The sequence below is a fragment of the Plasmodium brasilianum genome, chromosome 8 (assembly GCF_023973825.1).
Source record: "Plasmodium brasilianum strain Bolivian I chromosome 8, whole genome shotgun sequence".
Classification (NCBI taxonomy): Eukaryota; Apicomplexa; class Aconoidasida; order Haemosporida; family Plasmodiidae; genus Plasmodium; species Plasmodium brasilianum.
This window is the reverse complement of record NC_090121.1, coordinates 264,328-277,705: the sequence shown is the minus strand read 5'-3', so window position 1 is coordinate 277,705 and position 13,378 is coordinate 264,328. Positions and strand designations below refer to the sequence as shown.

At 24.9% G+C, this 13,378-nt stretch overlaps 3 protein-coding genes across 3 annotated transcripts; 2 read left to right on the top strand and 1 right to left on the bottom strand.

The window, feature by feature from the left end:
• Positions 1-1,275: 1,275 nt before the first annotated feature.
• Positions 1,276-5,769, top strand: MKS88_002242 (MKT1 domain-containing protein; the record flags this gene model as incomplete). Its single annotated transcript, XM_067215238.1, has 1 exon — positions 1,276-5,769. One exon carries the CDS (start codon positions 1,276-1,278, stop codon positions 5,767-5,769), a length of 4,494 nt encoding a protein of 1,497 aa, XP_067073683.1.
• A 1,297-nt stretch (positions 5,770-7,066) lies between these two features.
• On the bottom strand, positions 7,067-7,921 carry MKS88_002241 (inner membrane complex protein 1c; the record flags this gene model as incomplete). Its single annotated transcript, XM_067215237.1, has 1 exon — positions 7,067-7,921. The coding sequence occupies one exon, from the start codon at positions 7,919-7,921 to the stop codon at positions 7,067-7,069; it is 855 nt and encodes a 284-aa protein (XP_067073682.1).
• A 2,958-nt stretch (positions 7,922-10,879) lies between these two features.
• Positions 10,880-11,794, top strand: MKS88_002240 (40S ribosomal protein S20e; the record flags this gene model as incomplete). Its single annotated transcript, XM_067215236.1, has 2 exons — positions 10,880-10,979; positions 11,538-11,794. The coding sequence occupies 2 exons, from the start codon at positions 10,880-10,882 to the stop codon at positions 11,792-11,794; spliced, it is 357 nt and encodes a 118-aa protein (XP_067073681.1).
• Between the last annotated feature and the right edge of the window lie 1,584 nt (positions 11,795-13,378).

Below are 13,378 nucleotides of genomic sequence, written 5' to 3'. Positions count from 1 at the left end.
GGTTAATTTTTAACATTATTTTTACCTGTTTATATTTGATGTTTCTCCGTTTTTCGGTGAAGCTCACATTTGCATTTGCGTTTAAACTTATACATATATATATATATATATATTTTTTTGTTTTTTTTTCTTTTCTGTTTCTCTTTTTTTTTTGTTACCCTGTTGAATGGTTATATTGTATGCCACAGGTTAAATTGTTCCGTAGCATGAGATAAGCAGGCGGAAAGCATTTATACGTATGTACGTATGTACGTATGTATTCATATATATGTATTTATACATGTATGTCTGTATGTATGTACATATATTCTCATGTATTGTATACATATATATATTATGTGTATACCACAAAAGGAAGAAATGTGTTAATATGTATAAACACATCAGTAAAAAGAATTTTTAAGGGGAAATGCTTCAGTAGAGTATTTTGGAGTAAAATTGGGAATACTTTATTATTTCTAATTTATAAGTTCCTATTATATATCTGTTTTAAGGTTATGATTGTTTAAATTAGTTTATGTAAATAATACATTTGATTTGAACATCCTCATACTTAGATAGGTATATATATATATATATATATATCTATATATACCGGTGGATTAAAGATAAGGGTATTGCTGATCCTGATACATACATATACCCGTGCCCACGTAAATACGTATATATACACATACACATGTACACATTTTTACCATGTTCTGGTGCACGGCACAAGTACTTGAGCCTGAGAATGCGCCGTATAGTTTTACGTGCTGTACATTGATACATTCTATTTCAAAATATATAGTTACATAATTTAAATAATAAAGCTTTATCATTTTTTCCTTTTTTTCTTGCACAATATATGTGATAATATATTTAATGTGAAGTAGAAATAATTTTTTTTTTTTTTCTAGCTTTTATATATGCTTCTACATTAACTTTTAAGTAGTAGCATTGAAAGAAAAAAAAGTATACGTCATATTTATTATTATTATATTTTTTTTTTTTTTTTGCTACAAAATTACATTTCGTGTGTAGAAGGGGTGCCATATTTTGAGTTAAGAAGTGCAGACTCTTTGTAATAATCCCAGAATAGGTGATATATATCAAAAAAGAAAAGGAAAAGGTATAAATTAAAATAGATTAAGTTATAACAAGTTAAAATAAATTAAAATTAATTACAATAAGTGACAGCTTTTACGTAAAGTGGGTTAACCTTTACAGAAATTGTAGGAATAAGGAAAGAAGAAAAAAAAAAAAAAGATATTTTTTTCAACACTGAATTTAAAGATGAGAGTCAGACGATTGCAAACATACCTGGCGGAAAATAACTTGTTGAAGAAAAGTTCAGTAGATGGTATAAGAAATTTAACCTTGGGAATAGATGCTATGTATTTTTTAAGAACAGCAAGTGACTTAAAGGATATTTTGAGTGATGCCTCTGGGTGTATATCTCCTTGTATATTTCATTTAATAGATAAACAGTGTGAATATTTTAACAAGTTAAATATAAATTTAATATTTGTTTTTGATGGAATAACTCCAAGAGCACATAAATTATTCTCTGCGCAGTTTCATCAACATATGGAACAAGGGTGGATATATTATGTAAATGATGAGAAAAACTTATCATATAATACTTTTTCTCAAGTAGCTAATATATGTAATTCTGATTTTACCTTTTTATTATTTCATTATTTAAAAAGTAAAGGATATAGATGTATATATGCACCATATTTAGCAACATCACAATTATCTTATTTTCTTGAAATAAATATAATTGATATAATTCTAGGTCCACCAACAATAGTTTTATTACATAATGTTGAAAAAGTAATATTAAATATTTTTTGGAAAAAAAATTATTTCGAATGGGTAGATTTAAATTATTTACTAAAAGTATGGAATATAAATAAAGAACAGTTTACTGATGCATGTTTATTAGCAGGTACAGAATACTGTTTAACTTTTCCTTATTTAAATTTATCTCATTTTAATAATGGAAATAATGAATTTAATTTTGGCATATCCATAGAATTTATTAGACAGTCTCCATTAATAAGTTATTTACAGCATTTTCCTAACGAGGAATTGAGAAATAACCATGTAGAAGGATATTGTGTATGTAAAACACTTTTGAAATTTCCTCTAGTTTTGTTGAGCAGTGGAGAGGTAAACCTCTTTGAGTCGCATGATGAAGGTCAGCTAACTGACCCTCTGCAAAGGGAGTGCATGTTTTTAAGTAATACAAACAGAGAGGGAGAGGGAGAGATAGAGGTAAATGGAGATGATCATAGCGATGTTGAAGATGAAGGTGCTTATGATGATAATGACAAAGACAATAACAGTGACAAAGACAATAACAGTGACAATAACAATATTAATGATAATGACAATAACAATGACAATGACAATAACAATGACAATGATAATATTAATGACAATAACAATGACAATATTAATGATAATGATAATGATAATAACAATAACAATAACAATAACAATAACAATAACAATAACAATGACAGTGACAGTGACAGTGACAGTGACAGTGACAATTGTGGTTCCCATGATGATGCCCCTGATGAACGTTGTAGTGAAGGAAACAAATATGACAGCAGAAGTTACAATAAACTTAGCAGAAATGATAATCATACTAATACTAAGGAAAAGAACGATGATGAAGGTAAGGGTAAAAAAGACCCAAGTGAAAATAACAAAAAATATGCTAAGGGGAGTTGGGACAACTTAAATGTAATAAAGAATACAACACAAAACGACTCACATAATTCAAGTGCTCTCGTTGATAAATGTAATGTACAGTTGAAATTAGTTAACTTAGAAAAAGAGAATACATGTGCAAGTTTGACCTATAGTAATTCAAATGATGTTGTTTATACATGTGGTCAGGAAAAAAATGAAGAAAAGGATGACAACAGAATTAGAGGAAACAAAAACGATGATGACAAAGATACATGTAAGAGGGGGGGGGGAAATGAGGAGACTGCAAACGTTAGTGAAAATTGTAGCAACACGGGAAAAAATTTAAACACCCATGATATGAATAATATGAACCGTTTGCATGCCGGTAGTAGAAATGCAGAAGGGTTAATGACTAATGGTAAGAAATGTAGTGAAAAGGACAAGATAAATGAAAACTCAAATTTAAACAGTATTAAAGAGGACAACGTATGTAATATAAAGAAAAGGAAACAGCAAAATAAATCAAAAGTAGGCTGCAAGTTGGTGCCGCATGATTATATAAAAGTAGTAGGGACTAGATTCCCTACTTGTGTGTACTACTTAATGTCAGTTGGTCTTTTAAGTAAAAAAATTTTATGCGTTTTGGCCTTAGGTGAATGGGTTGATTATACCCACCCAATTATTGATTCCTTCGAATATCGGGATTCACTAATTGATTTGAGAGAATATAGATGTAGAATACTAGGTCTTATTTCAGTAAAACTGAACCCTTTTTTTTATAAAAGAAAAATAAAATTTTTCGATTATGGATATTATATAAATAACATATTTGATCGAAATAACAAGTTTACATATCTTGACATAGATTTAGTGGACGGATTTTTGTGGAATATAAATAAAAACAATGTAATTGAAGAGATTAAGAGACAAAATATTAGTAAGGTGGATTTACAATTTATTTTAAGGTGGCATTTGTATTCTGAAAGTAAAAGTATATCCTTAGTCTACAAAAAGGAGGAGTACTTGTGTGAAGATAAGTTCGAGTTAAGTGACACAAGGGGAAAATCACCTGAACGTGTAAATACGAATTGGGGAAATTTAGGAAGTGCAAGAGAAGAGGAAGGAACAAAGGAAAGAGAAGAAAAGGGTGCAAATTTAGTTAATGAAGACAAAGTAGAAATAGTTAGAGAGGAGGAAGAAGAAGAACGTAGTGAACACAGCAGAGATAACAAAATATGCCCTGATAAAATGATAAAGAAATATAATGATTATTATAAAAATCTTTTAAGTCTGAATAATCAAAATTTTAACAGTTTTTTATGTCTTGTATATTATATGTTTCTTGAAAATTTAGGTATTTTCACCAAAAATTGTGGTGTTACTTTATTTGGTCTTTTATTATCAGAAGTGAAAAATAAAAATATAGATAGTAATATTTTAATTATATTTGAGTTACTGAAGTTTGGATTTCTGACAACAGAACCTTTGTTACCTCCAAATGGAAAATCATATCCAAAAAATGCATATGCATCAATTATGAACAGCAAACATTTAGCTGATCAAGATAAAAAGAGTGTCCTCTTATTATCTCGAATATATTCCTTATACAGTGCAAATGTAGATCAACGTAAAACATATGATGGACTAATTGATTTTGATTTATGCGCATTTTTTGCTGTAGTAAAAATAATTAAGAAGACTCTAAGACAATTACTACAAGCATGTGTTGCTAACGTACTTATAAGTAATATGAATCTAATGCATATATTACCAGAAAATTTATACAATCCGTTAGACACGAATATATCAGGTTTTTTCGTAACAGATCATCTTATGGGTGTTTTAACCAAATACTTTTTATTATTTAACTTTGAGGATTTGAAAAAGGAAAAATCTAGTAAGCGTGTACAACCCCGAAGCGACAGTGTGACATCATCAAATAAGACCTTTAATTTGAATGAAAACAATAGTAACGATAGCAAAGACGTGAGTTATGATAGCACAAATGTGAACAATGGTAGTAGTGAAGGAATAATAGGTAGTAGCGAAATGAGCAATGGTAACAATGGTAGCAATGGTAGCAATGATAGCAATGGTAACAATGGTAGCAATGGTAGCAATGATAGCAATGGTAGCAATGATAGCAATGGTAGTATTGGTAGTGTTGACGTGAGTAATGATAGCACTGGAAGTGCTGAGGCGAGTAATGACAGCATAGAAATGAATAATGATAATACAAAAGGAAGGTATGCAAAAGAGGAAGAAAAATTAAACATTAATAATAATCCACACGGAATGAGTGAAAGTAAGAAAATTCAAAATGGGGATGTATTTAATGAATGGAGTAATGAAAATGTATATAAAATAAAAACATACGATGAAATGAATAAACCAGAAAGTAAGAAAATTTTTATTAGAAAGGGCGATGAAAATATAATGAATGAAGTAGATAAAAATGATTCTAGAAAGTGTAAGGAATATACTATGCATGAAAAATTACTAATGGACTCGTCATGTGAGAGCAAGAACAGTACATATGATCGAAGTGCCAGTATTAACAGTCCACACGAAGATGATCATGCGAATGATGATAATAATAAAAGGAGGCATGATAATTTGGAGGAAAATTCAGGTAATAATAAAGGTGACAGTAGTGAAAATAAGGGAGCTGAAAAGAATGGCAGCAATTATGAGAGAAATGAAAATACTGGATATAAAAATGAGAATACTAGAAATATAGGTAATCAAAATAACAATGATGATGCTATAGATAAAGACGAAAACGAAAATAACTGTTGTGTAGATTATGAAGATGCTTCGTCAAATAACTTTAATGAATTTGAAAAAGATATAAGAAAAAAATTTCCTAGTTTTTTGAACCCTATAATTGATTTATGTAATGCAATAAATACTTGGAGAGACCATTTAAGCCTAATAACACAGTTAGAAAAACATACGAATGTTTACGATTTGGTTTCAGACCTAAAAGCTGCGAACAGCTTTTTGGAAAAAAAAATACACTATATAGGACTTGATAAAACACCAACATATATTAATATTTGTTCGTCTTATAATACATAATATAGTATAAAAAAATGTTAAGTCTTTTTAAAATAAATAATTAAATTTTTTTTTTTTTCTTTTTTTTTTTTTTTTTTTATAACCAAAACAGTATTTAAATTTAATAAGTTATTAGTAATTTTATTATATCATATTCATATAGTAACTTAAATTTTTAAGTACATAAAAGAAAAAAAATATTTAATAGAATGAAACGCAGCGTTTACGTTATTTCGGGGGTATTTTACATTTTTTACATATTAAGCCTTTTTGTGTTCATGTTAATTTGGAAAGAATAAATATACACGTAAATATACACATATTCATATATATGCGCGTGCATGAGGCCATGTATTATTGCACTGTTATTTAAAACCAACTTTATTTTAAATAATAGTTTAAATAAAATTAAAATGTAGAGGATTTATTTAAATTTATTCAAAATTAATATATTCAACTAAAATAACTAAATAATAGTTGTTTTAAAATAAAATTTTTATTAAATTAATATATATAATAAATAATCATAAATGTGTGTTGGACGGAAAAAATAACAATATTATCTAATTATAATCGAAATTTTCTTTAAAATTAATTGCATTTCGTGAGAAAACAAATGGCAAATAAAAAAATAAAAAAAAGGAGAAAAAATATTTAATGTATCCATATATTTTCTATAGAATACAACATATATTATGATTTGCTTACACACTTCTACTAAATTATATACATATGTGCATTACGCATGTATACACCCACGTATACATATATACACATCCGTACGAGACATAACTCTTTTGCTCGTTTTATTTTTACAGCACTTGAAAAAAGTAAATTGTAGAAAAGTAACATAACAAGGGAAAATAAATTAAAATATTTGCTTAAAACGTTTAAGGTATAAAATGGTTGTCTTGTTTTTCTGCATATCTCATTGCTGTTGCAACGTAGTTAATAAAATTTGCAATTTTTTTTTTTTTTTTGGTCTGTTTCTGTTCTCTTTTTTTAAATGATAAAAAAAAAAAAAGAAAAAAAAAAAAAAACATTAGTATATTTATATTTATTAATGCCTTATAAAAAAAAAAATTTTTTTTCTAATTTCTTGTTTGAAGTTTTATTTTATGAAATGCATGTGAATCAAAATGGTTAAAAATATGGTAAGCGGAATATATGTCTATATGCAACTATAAATACGTGTGCATGCGTATATATATACATATGCATGCATATATGCACACATTTGTTTCTGCTTAATTATTTAATTTGGTAAGTGTTGAAAATACACGAAAATAAATCTTACGGCATCCTTGAAAGAGAGCAGTTACCTGCAAACAGTTGTACAACAACCAACAGGTTTAGCTTCCTCAGATGGTAATCTTTTCAATTGTAAACTTCCGCGTACATCAAAACTGGATGCAGGAATGCTTCGTTGTTGATCGAAACTGCCAATACCTCTTGAACTATATTGATTTAATAAATTAAGTTGTGAAAAATCTTCACTCCTTAAATTATTTTGTTCATTTAAGCTTGATTGATTTTTCATAAAATCAAGACTTCTACTATATGCATTTTGTGTATATGCGTTTTCATTATAATCATTATATAAACTCATTTTTTTCTGATAAGAACCATTATCCATACTATATCTTTGTACACTTTGTCTTTGAGAGTATTTTTTGTACTCTTCTTCCCAGTTAATGTGCTTAGAATTCCTTGGAACATATTTTATAACTTCCTCTGCATCTTCGATTTCTTTAAATCTAACAACTTCTTTGATTTGAGGTACCTCAACAATTTTGTCATGCCATTTTTCGATAATATTCTGGCGCTCAACAATCTTTTCTACTACTTCAATTTTTGGAACGTATTTGTTTTTGTAATGTATGTGAGGAACTTCAACTATTTTCTCAATATATTTAACTTCTGGGACTTCCACTATTTTCTCAACAACGTGTGTAACATTTTTTGGGACATGGATAATTTTTTCTTGTATAATAGTTTTTGGGACAAATTTTTCTACCGTTTTAATAATTGGAACTTCAACAGTCTTTGTAACAACATCAACTGGTTGGTAGGCTGTTAATGCAACCCATTTTCTATCTACTGTAGATGTCTCTTTTGCATCCATACTATCAGATTTTTTAAAAATCGGCGAAAGTTTATTTGAATCTTCCATTTTATTTATTTTAAAGGAATTATAATAATCTATAGTAAAGCGTAAATTTAGGTTTAAAATGAATGACTTAAAAATTACTAATATTATAAAAAGGAAGCGCAAAAAAATTTAAGTTTATTTTGCAAATATAGTAAAAATATGGTCGTGAGGACTGGGGAATTTTATATTTAAATATAAAAATAAAAAAACGAAAAAATAAACAAAAAAAAAAAAAAAAAGTGGGAAAAACAAATAAGCAAACAAGAAAAACAAACAAACAAACAACCAAACTAACAAACGATCTAGCAGGCAAACAAGTAAACAAAATGCAATATTATTTAGAGAAGTGTAAAAATTAAAAGAGAACAAATAAAAAACCTTTGTGTTAAAATTTTGAACGCAAATTAAAATTGTTAAAACAAAAAAAAAGGAAAAATGGAATAGAAAAAGAAAAATTAATATTATGTGTACATTCATCTATTAAATTTTCATATTTATACGTTTATATTTAATTTTTGCACATCAAATATTTAAAATTATTATTTTTTATTTTTATTTTTTTTTTCTTCTACAAACATAATTTAGTTATCTTACTGTTTAGAAAGAAAAAAAAAAAAAAAAAAATAGCTTATCGGCACAGTATTTGCTTATATATAATGAACAGTTAAGGTTAAATTATTCACCTAAGTGCATATTTATAGTATTTTGTAGTCATTTATTGCACATAAATTATGGATAAACATATAATAAAATGTTTATATATTTAATATTAAATAATGTTAAGTGTAAATTTCATTTTTCATATTACTTTTCTATTGATTTTTAACGTACACACAAAAACAACATTGTGTTAATCGTAATCTACAAAACAATTATAGCTGTAAATTAAAAAAAAAAAAAAAAAAAAAGCACACACAAAAAAAATAGCTGTAAAAAATAAAATTTATATGTAACGGTTCATAACAATCTATAACAAAATATGTTAATAATTAGTTGTCAAGTAAATTTGTATTATTAAAAAATTTTTGGTGAAATAAATCTACATATATATATAATATGTTAAGAGAAATTTCCCTTATTGTGAATAATAATTTAAAGTTTTTAAAAATATGTATCAATACATTTTTTCTAATTTCTTTATACATTTCAAAAAAATGACAAAAATAGCGAAACTAAATTGTTATTACAATTATTTTATTTTTTCTTTTTAAGTAGCTATATTTAACACACATAAAATTTCCTTTTTTTTTTTTTTATTCTTTTATCTTTTTGACTTTACTGCATTTTCAGAGAGATGAATTATATACATTTAATTCATAAAAATAAACATTTTTGTTAATCGTTATATAAAATGAACATTACATAGGTAATCTTTCGTTTTACTATTTTAAAGAATGGAAAAAAACAGATAAATTTTAAAAGAATCTCCTTAAATATTGACAATATATAATGTGTAAGTGTATATGTATGTTACTTTTGGGAGAATTTTTTTTTTTTTGGAATATGGATATTACGTTAAAAAGGCTTTAGTTCATTCATTTTTCGAACAATAGAATTAGCATATCTTTAAATTTTAATTATTTTTGGTAAAATATAAAGAATCAAAAAAAAAAAAAAGAAAAAGCGAATGAAAACATTTTATGTTTTGCTTCCTATAATAAGAAAATGTTTTATTCCAATATAAAATAAATAGGCTAAATAATTAAATGGTTTATATATGAAATTTGTGTTCCTTGTGATTACATGAACTATATTGAAGAGACATTTAAAAAGAAGAAAAAAAAAAAAAAAAAAAGGGAGAAAAATGTTATTTATTTCTTTTTTTTATTACAGTATTAATTTATATTATAACGTAATAATATTAATAAATAAAAATAAGAAAAAAAAAAAGGTATAAACAAAAATTGTATCTAAGTAATGCAAGCGTTTCTGAAGAATATTATATTCGTAAATGTTGGTGTACTCACCATACAATACTTAATTTGAAACATATATGTTTTGTGTTGTACATATCTATAACACATTAAATTACAGTATATTACTTAAAGGTGTTCATGAAGTAGAACTGCATAAGTATTTATTATGAATTACAAACTATTCAATAAAATTATTTTTTGCCTTTTTTATTATTTATGTTATGCACTTTATATAATACACTTCTAATAACTTGAATTCATTATTAATCATATAATGTTGTATGGTGATGTAGGTGTAGATTTTTATAAACATTTTCTTCAAATTAAAAAATAAAATTTTAGTAAAAATAAGTAAACTAGCTTAATTTTTTAAATTATTCAATAAAAATTAAATTCAATAATTTAAAAGCTACAAAAATACATTAAAAAGGGAAGAAGTTCGGGAATGTTTAAATACACTTGTGAGTACCTTCGAAAATTTAATAATTTTACTGTATATTCTGAATATGCAGTAAATGTTGAAATGGTCCGTACATATATATATACAGTATTCATGTTATATATATATACATATGTATATACGCACTTGTATTATATTGCCTTTTTATTATGATGTAAAAAAATGATACTTAAATGCTTGTTACATTAATAAAAAAGTAATATAAATAATTTATTGAGAAGAAATGTTTGAGCACTGCGAACCTGTACGTATGTAGTAACTTATTTTTTCCTTTTTTATACACTTCTCATCCTTTTTTTTTTTATATAAAATATAAAATTAATTATTAATTTTTCATATTTCACTTTACAATTATTTTTATAATTATTTATATAAAAATATAATAAAAATATAAAAAATAATTATATGAACTTTTAAAAACAATTAAAATTTTTCCAATTTTAAAATGTTCCGAAGGAAGCAAATAAAAGGAATGCATATTATATAATACTATATTTTCAATAAAAAAATTTAAAAAATATTGTATAAAAGGAAAATAAACTTTTTTTTTGAATTTTGTTTACAACAATTTTAATACATATCGAATTTATTGTTTATCTCAAAATGAGTAAATTAATGAAAGGAGCTATTGATAACGAGAAGTTTAGACTTCGTCGTATTCGTATAGCTTTAACCTCAAAAAATTTGAGAGCTATAGAAAAAGGTAATGTTTTTGAATAAAATTTTCAAACATAAATGAATAATGTTTGTGTTATATGCATTTTATAAAATAGTAAATTATCAAAGGAAATAATATGCACATATATATATATATATATATATGTGTTAATACATTTATGCGTTATTTATATGCCAGAAAATGTTTTTTTTTATAACGGTCAAATGTATATTTACCGAGTGAATGTAGGTGTAGCTTTGATGTATACTTAAATTATAGATGAATGTGAGTTGAGAGTATTTTACTGTTTTTATTGAAACGAAAGGAGTTTTTAAACCTGTTACCGTACTTGATGTTATGACGTTATCCATTTTGTTGAACGAAAAATACATATATATATATATATACATATGTGGGTACATAAATTTATTACTGTTGCATGTGTTTGTAATAGGTTATGTGAGAATTCATAGCAATTTTTAACATAATATATTGGAATTAAACAAAATTACATTAAATATCTAATTCGTAGTAATTTATATGTATTACATATAAATATATATATATATGCACAGATATTTATATACATTTTTTGCACAACAGTTTGCAGTGACATTATGAAAGGAGCAAAGGAAAAAAATTTAAATGTATCGGGACCCGTGAGATTACCAGTTAAAACTTTAAGGTTAACAACAAGAAAATCACCATGTGGAGAAGGTACCAATACTTGGGATAGATTTGAATTAAGAATTTATAAGAGGCTTATTGATTTATATTCTCAATGTGAAGTTGTTACACAAATGACATCCATCAATATAGACCCAGTAGTTGAAGTAGAAGTTATTATAACAGATTCTTAATATATTTACGAAGTATTTTTCTTATTATTAAAAAAATATAAGAAAAATAATTATATTTAGTTGTAGATAGAGGTATATATAATTTATTAAAAAGGAGCATTGAACATAATGAACATTTTCATTTTTTTTTTTTTTAAATAAATTATTATTATATATAGCAAAATTTTTATAATAGCGATGTCATTATTATTACTGTAACTTTACTATTGCTCTTATTAGAATTTTTTTTTTTTTTTTTTTTGAAAATTTAAATTAAAACAAAAACTACATAATTCTCTAAAATTATAAAGATTTAATTTTAAAATAATAAATATAAAAAAAATAACAATAAATGTTATGATACTTTTAATTGCAAGGAAAAATACATAATACACCTATTAATAGGTAATATGTGTAAATATAAATATATATATATATAATGTGTCTTATTATTATGATATAAAATAGAAAAAAAATATATTAATTTAAAAAAAAAAATTCCTTTGTTAATATTTAGAGGTAGCTAGTAGTTGTAAAGGGTTGCAAGATATATAAGACTATAAAATTTATTTTTTATAGATTATATCACTGTTAAGTATTCTGCATTATTAATGAAAAACGAAATTTTTATGTTCTTAAATAGTATGTTTATGGGTATATCTATTTTTACAATGAGTGTGTGTGCACGTATGTATACGTGATTGTATGTGGATATATATTGTATATATATACGTATATTGTTCATAAGAAAAAACAATACTACGCACGCAATGAGTTTTATAGTATTCTTATAAGAGTATATATTTTATCTTTTTTCTTCATTAAACCAAAAATAATAATTTAATGCATTACAGTCCTAAAATGAAATTAATAAAAATAGGTAGCATATACGTAAGGATAAAATAAAAAAATATAAAGTTGTGGAATGTATTTTAAATAGTTTGAGTTCAAAATTAATAATACAAATATTTATAGTAATTTTATAGTAATGATTAATTTTCTTTTTTTTTTTTTTTTTTTTTTGACCATTTTATTAAAATTATATAGTGCATCCTGAGTTTGGTGAAAATGATATATACTCCAAAAATAATAGAGGTAACAAAATTTTAAATTCTTAAGGGTTATAACTTGTCACATCGTTGATTATTATACCGTCTGATAAGTCAACAGATACTAAAAATGTGTACTCCTTAAAATGTTTCATGTTCGAACCTTGTAGATCTCGCGCACAATTCATTTTTTTAAGAATATGGTTACCGAGCATTCCTAATTGTTTTATTATTTTATTTTATTTTGTTTTTGTTTTTATTTTTAATTTTTTTTTTCCTTCACTTTAGTCTATATATGTACATACAAAATAAAGTATTATTTTTACGTGTTCAGATAATATAAATATTATTAAAATTAAAGACAGTGTTATATTGGCATGGTACTATTTGATTATATAGAACATTTTTACTTGTATTTAGAGGGATGCATTTTAGTGCACTTTGTGTTGTTGAAGGTGTTAGTTCACTGCACCATATAAAATTATTCTTTTATAAGTTAATTTATTTGTTAGTTCATTTTGTTCTATTTTATTATTTATTTTTTTTTTTTTTTTTG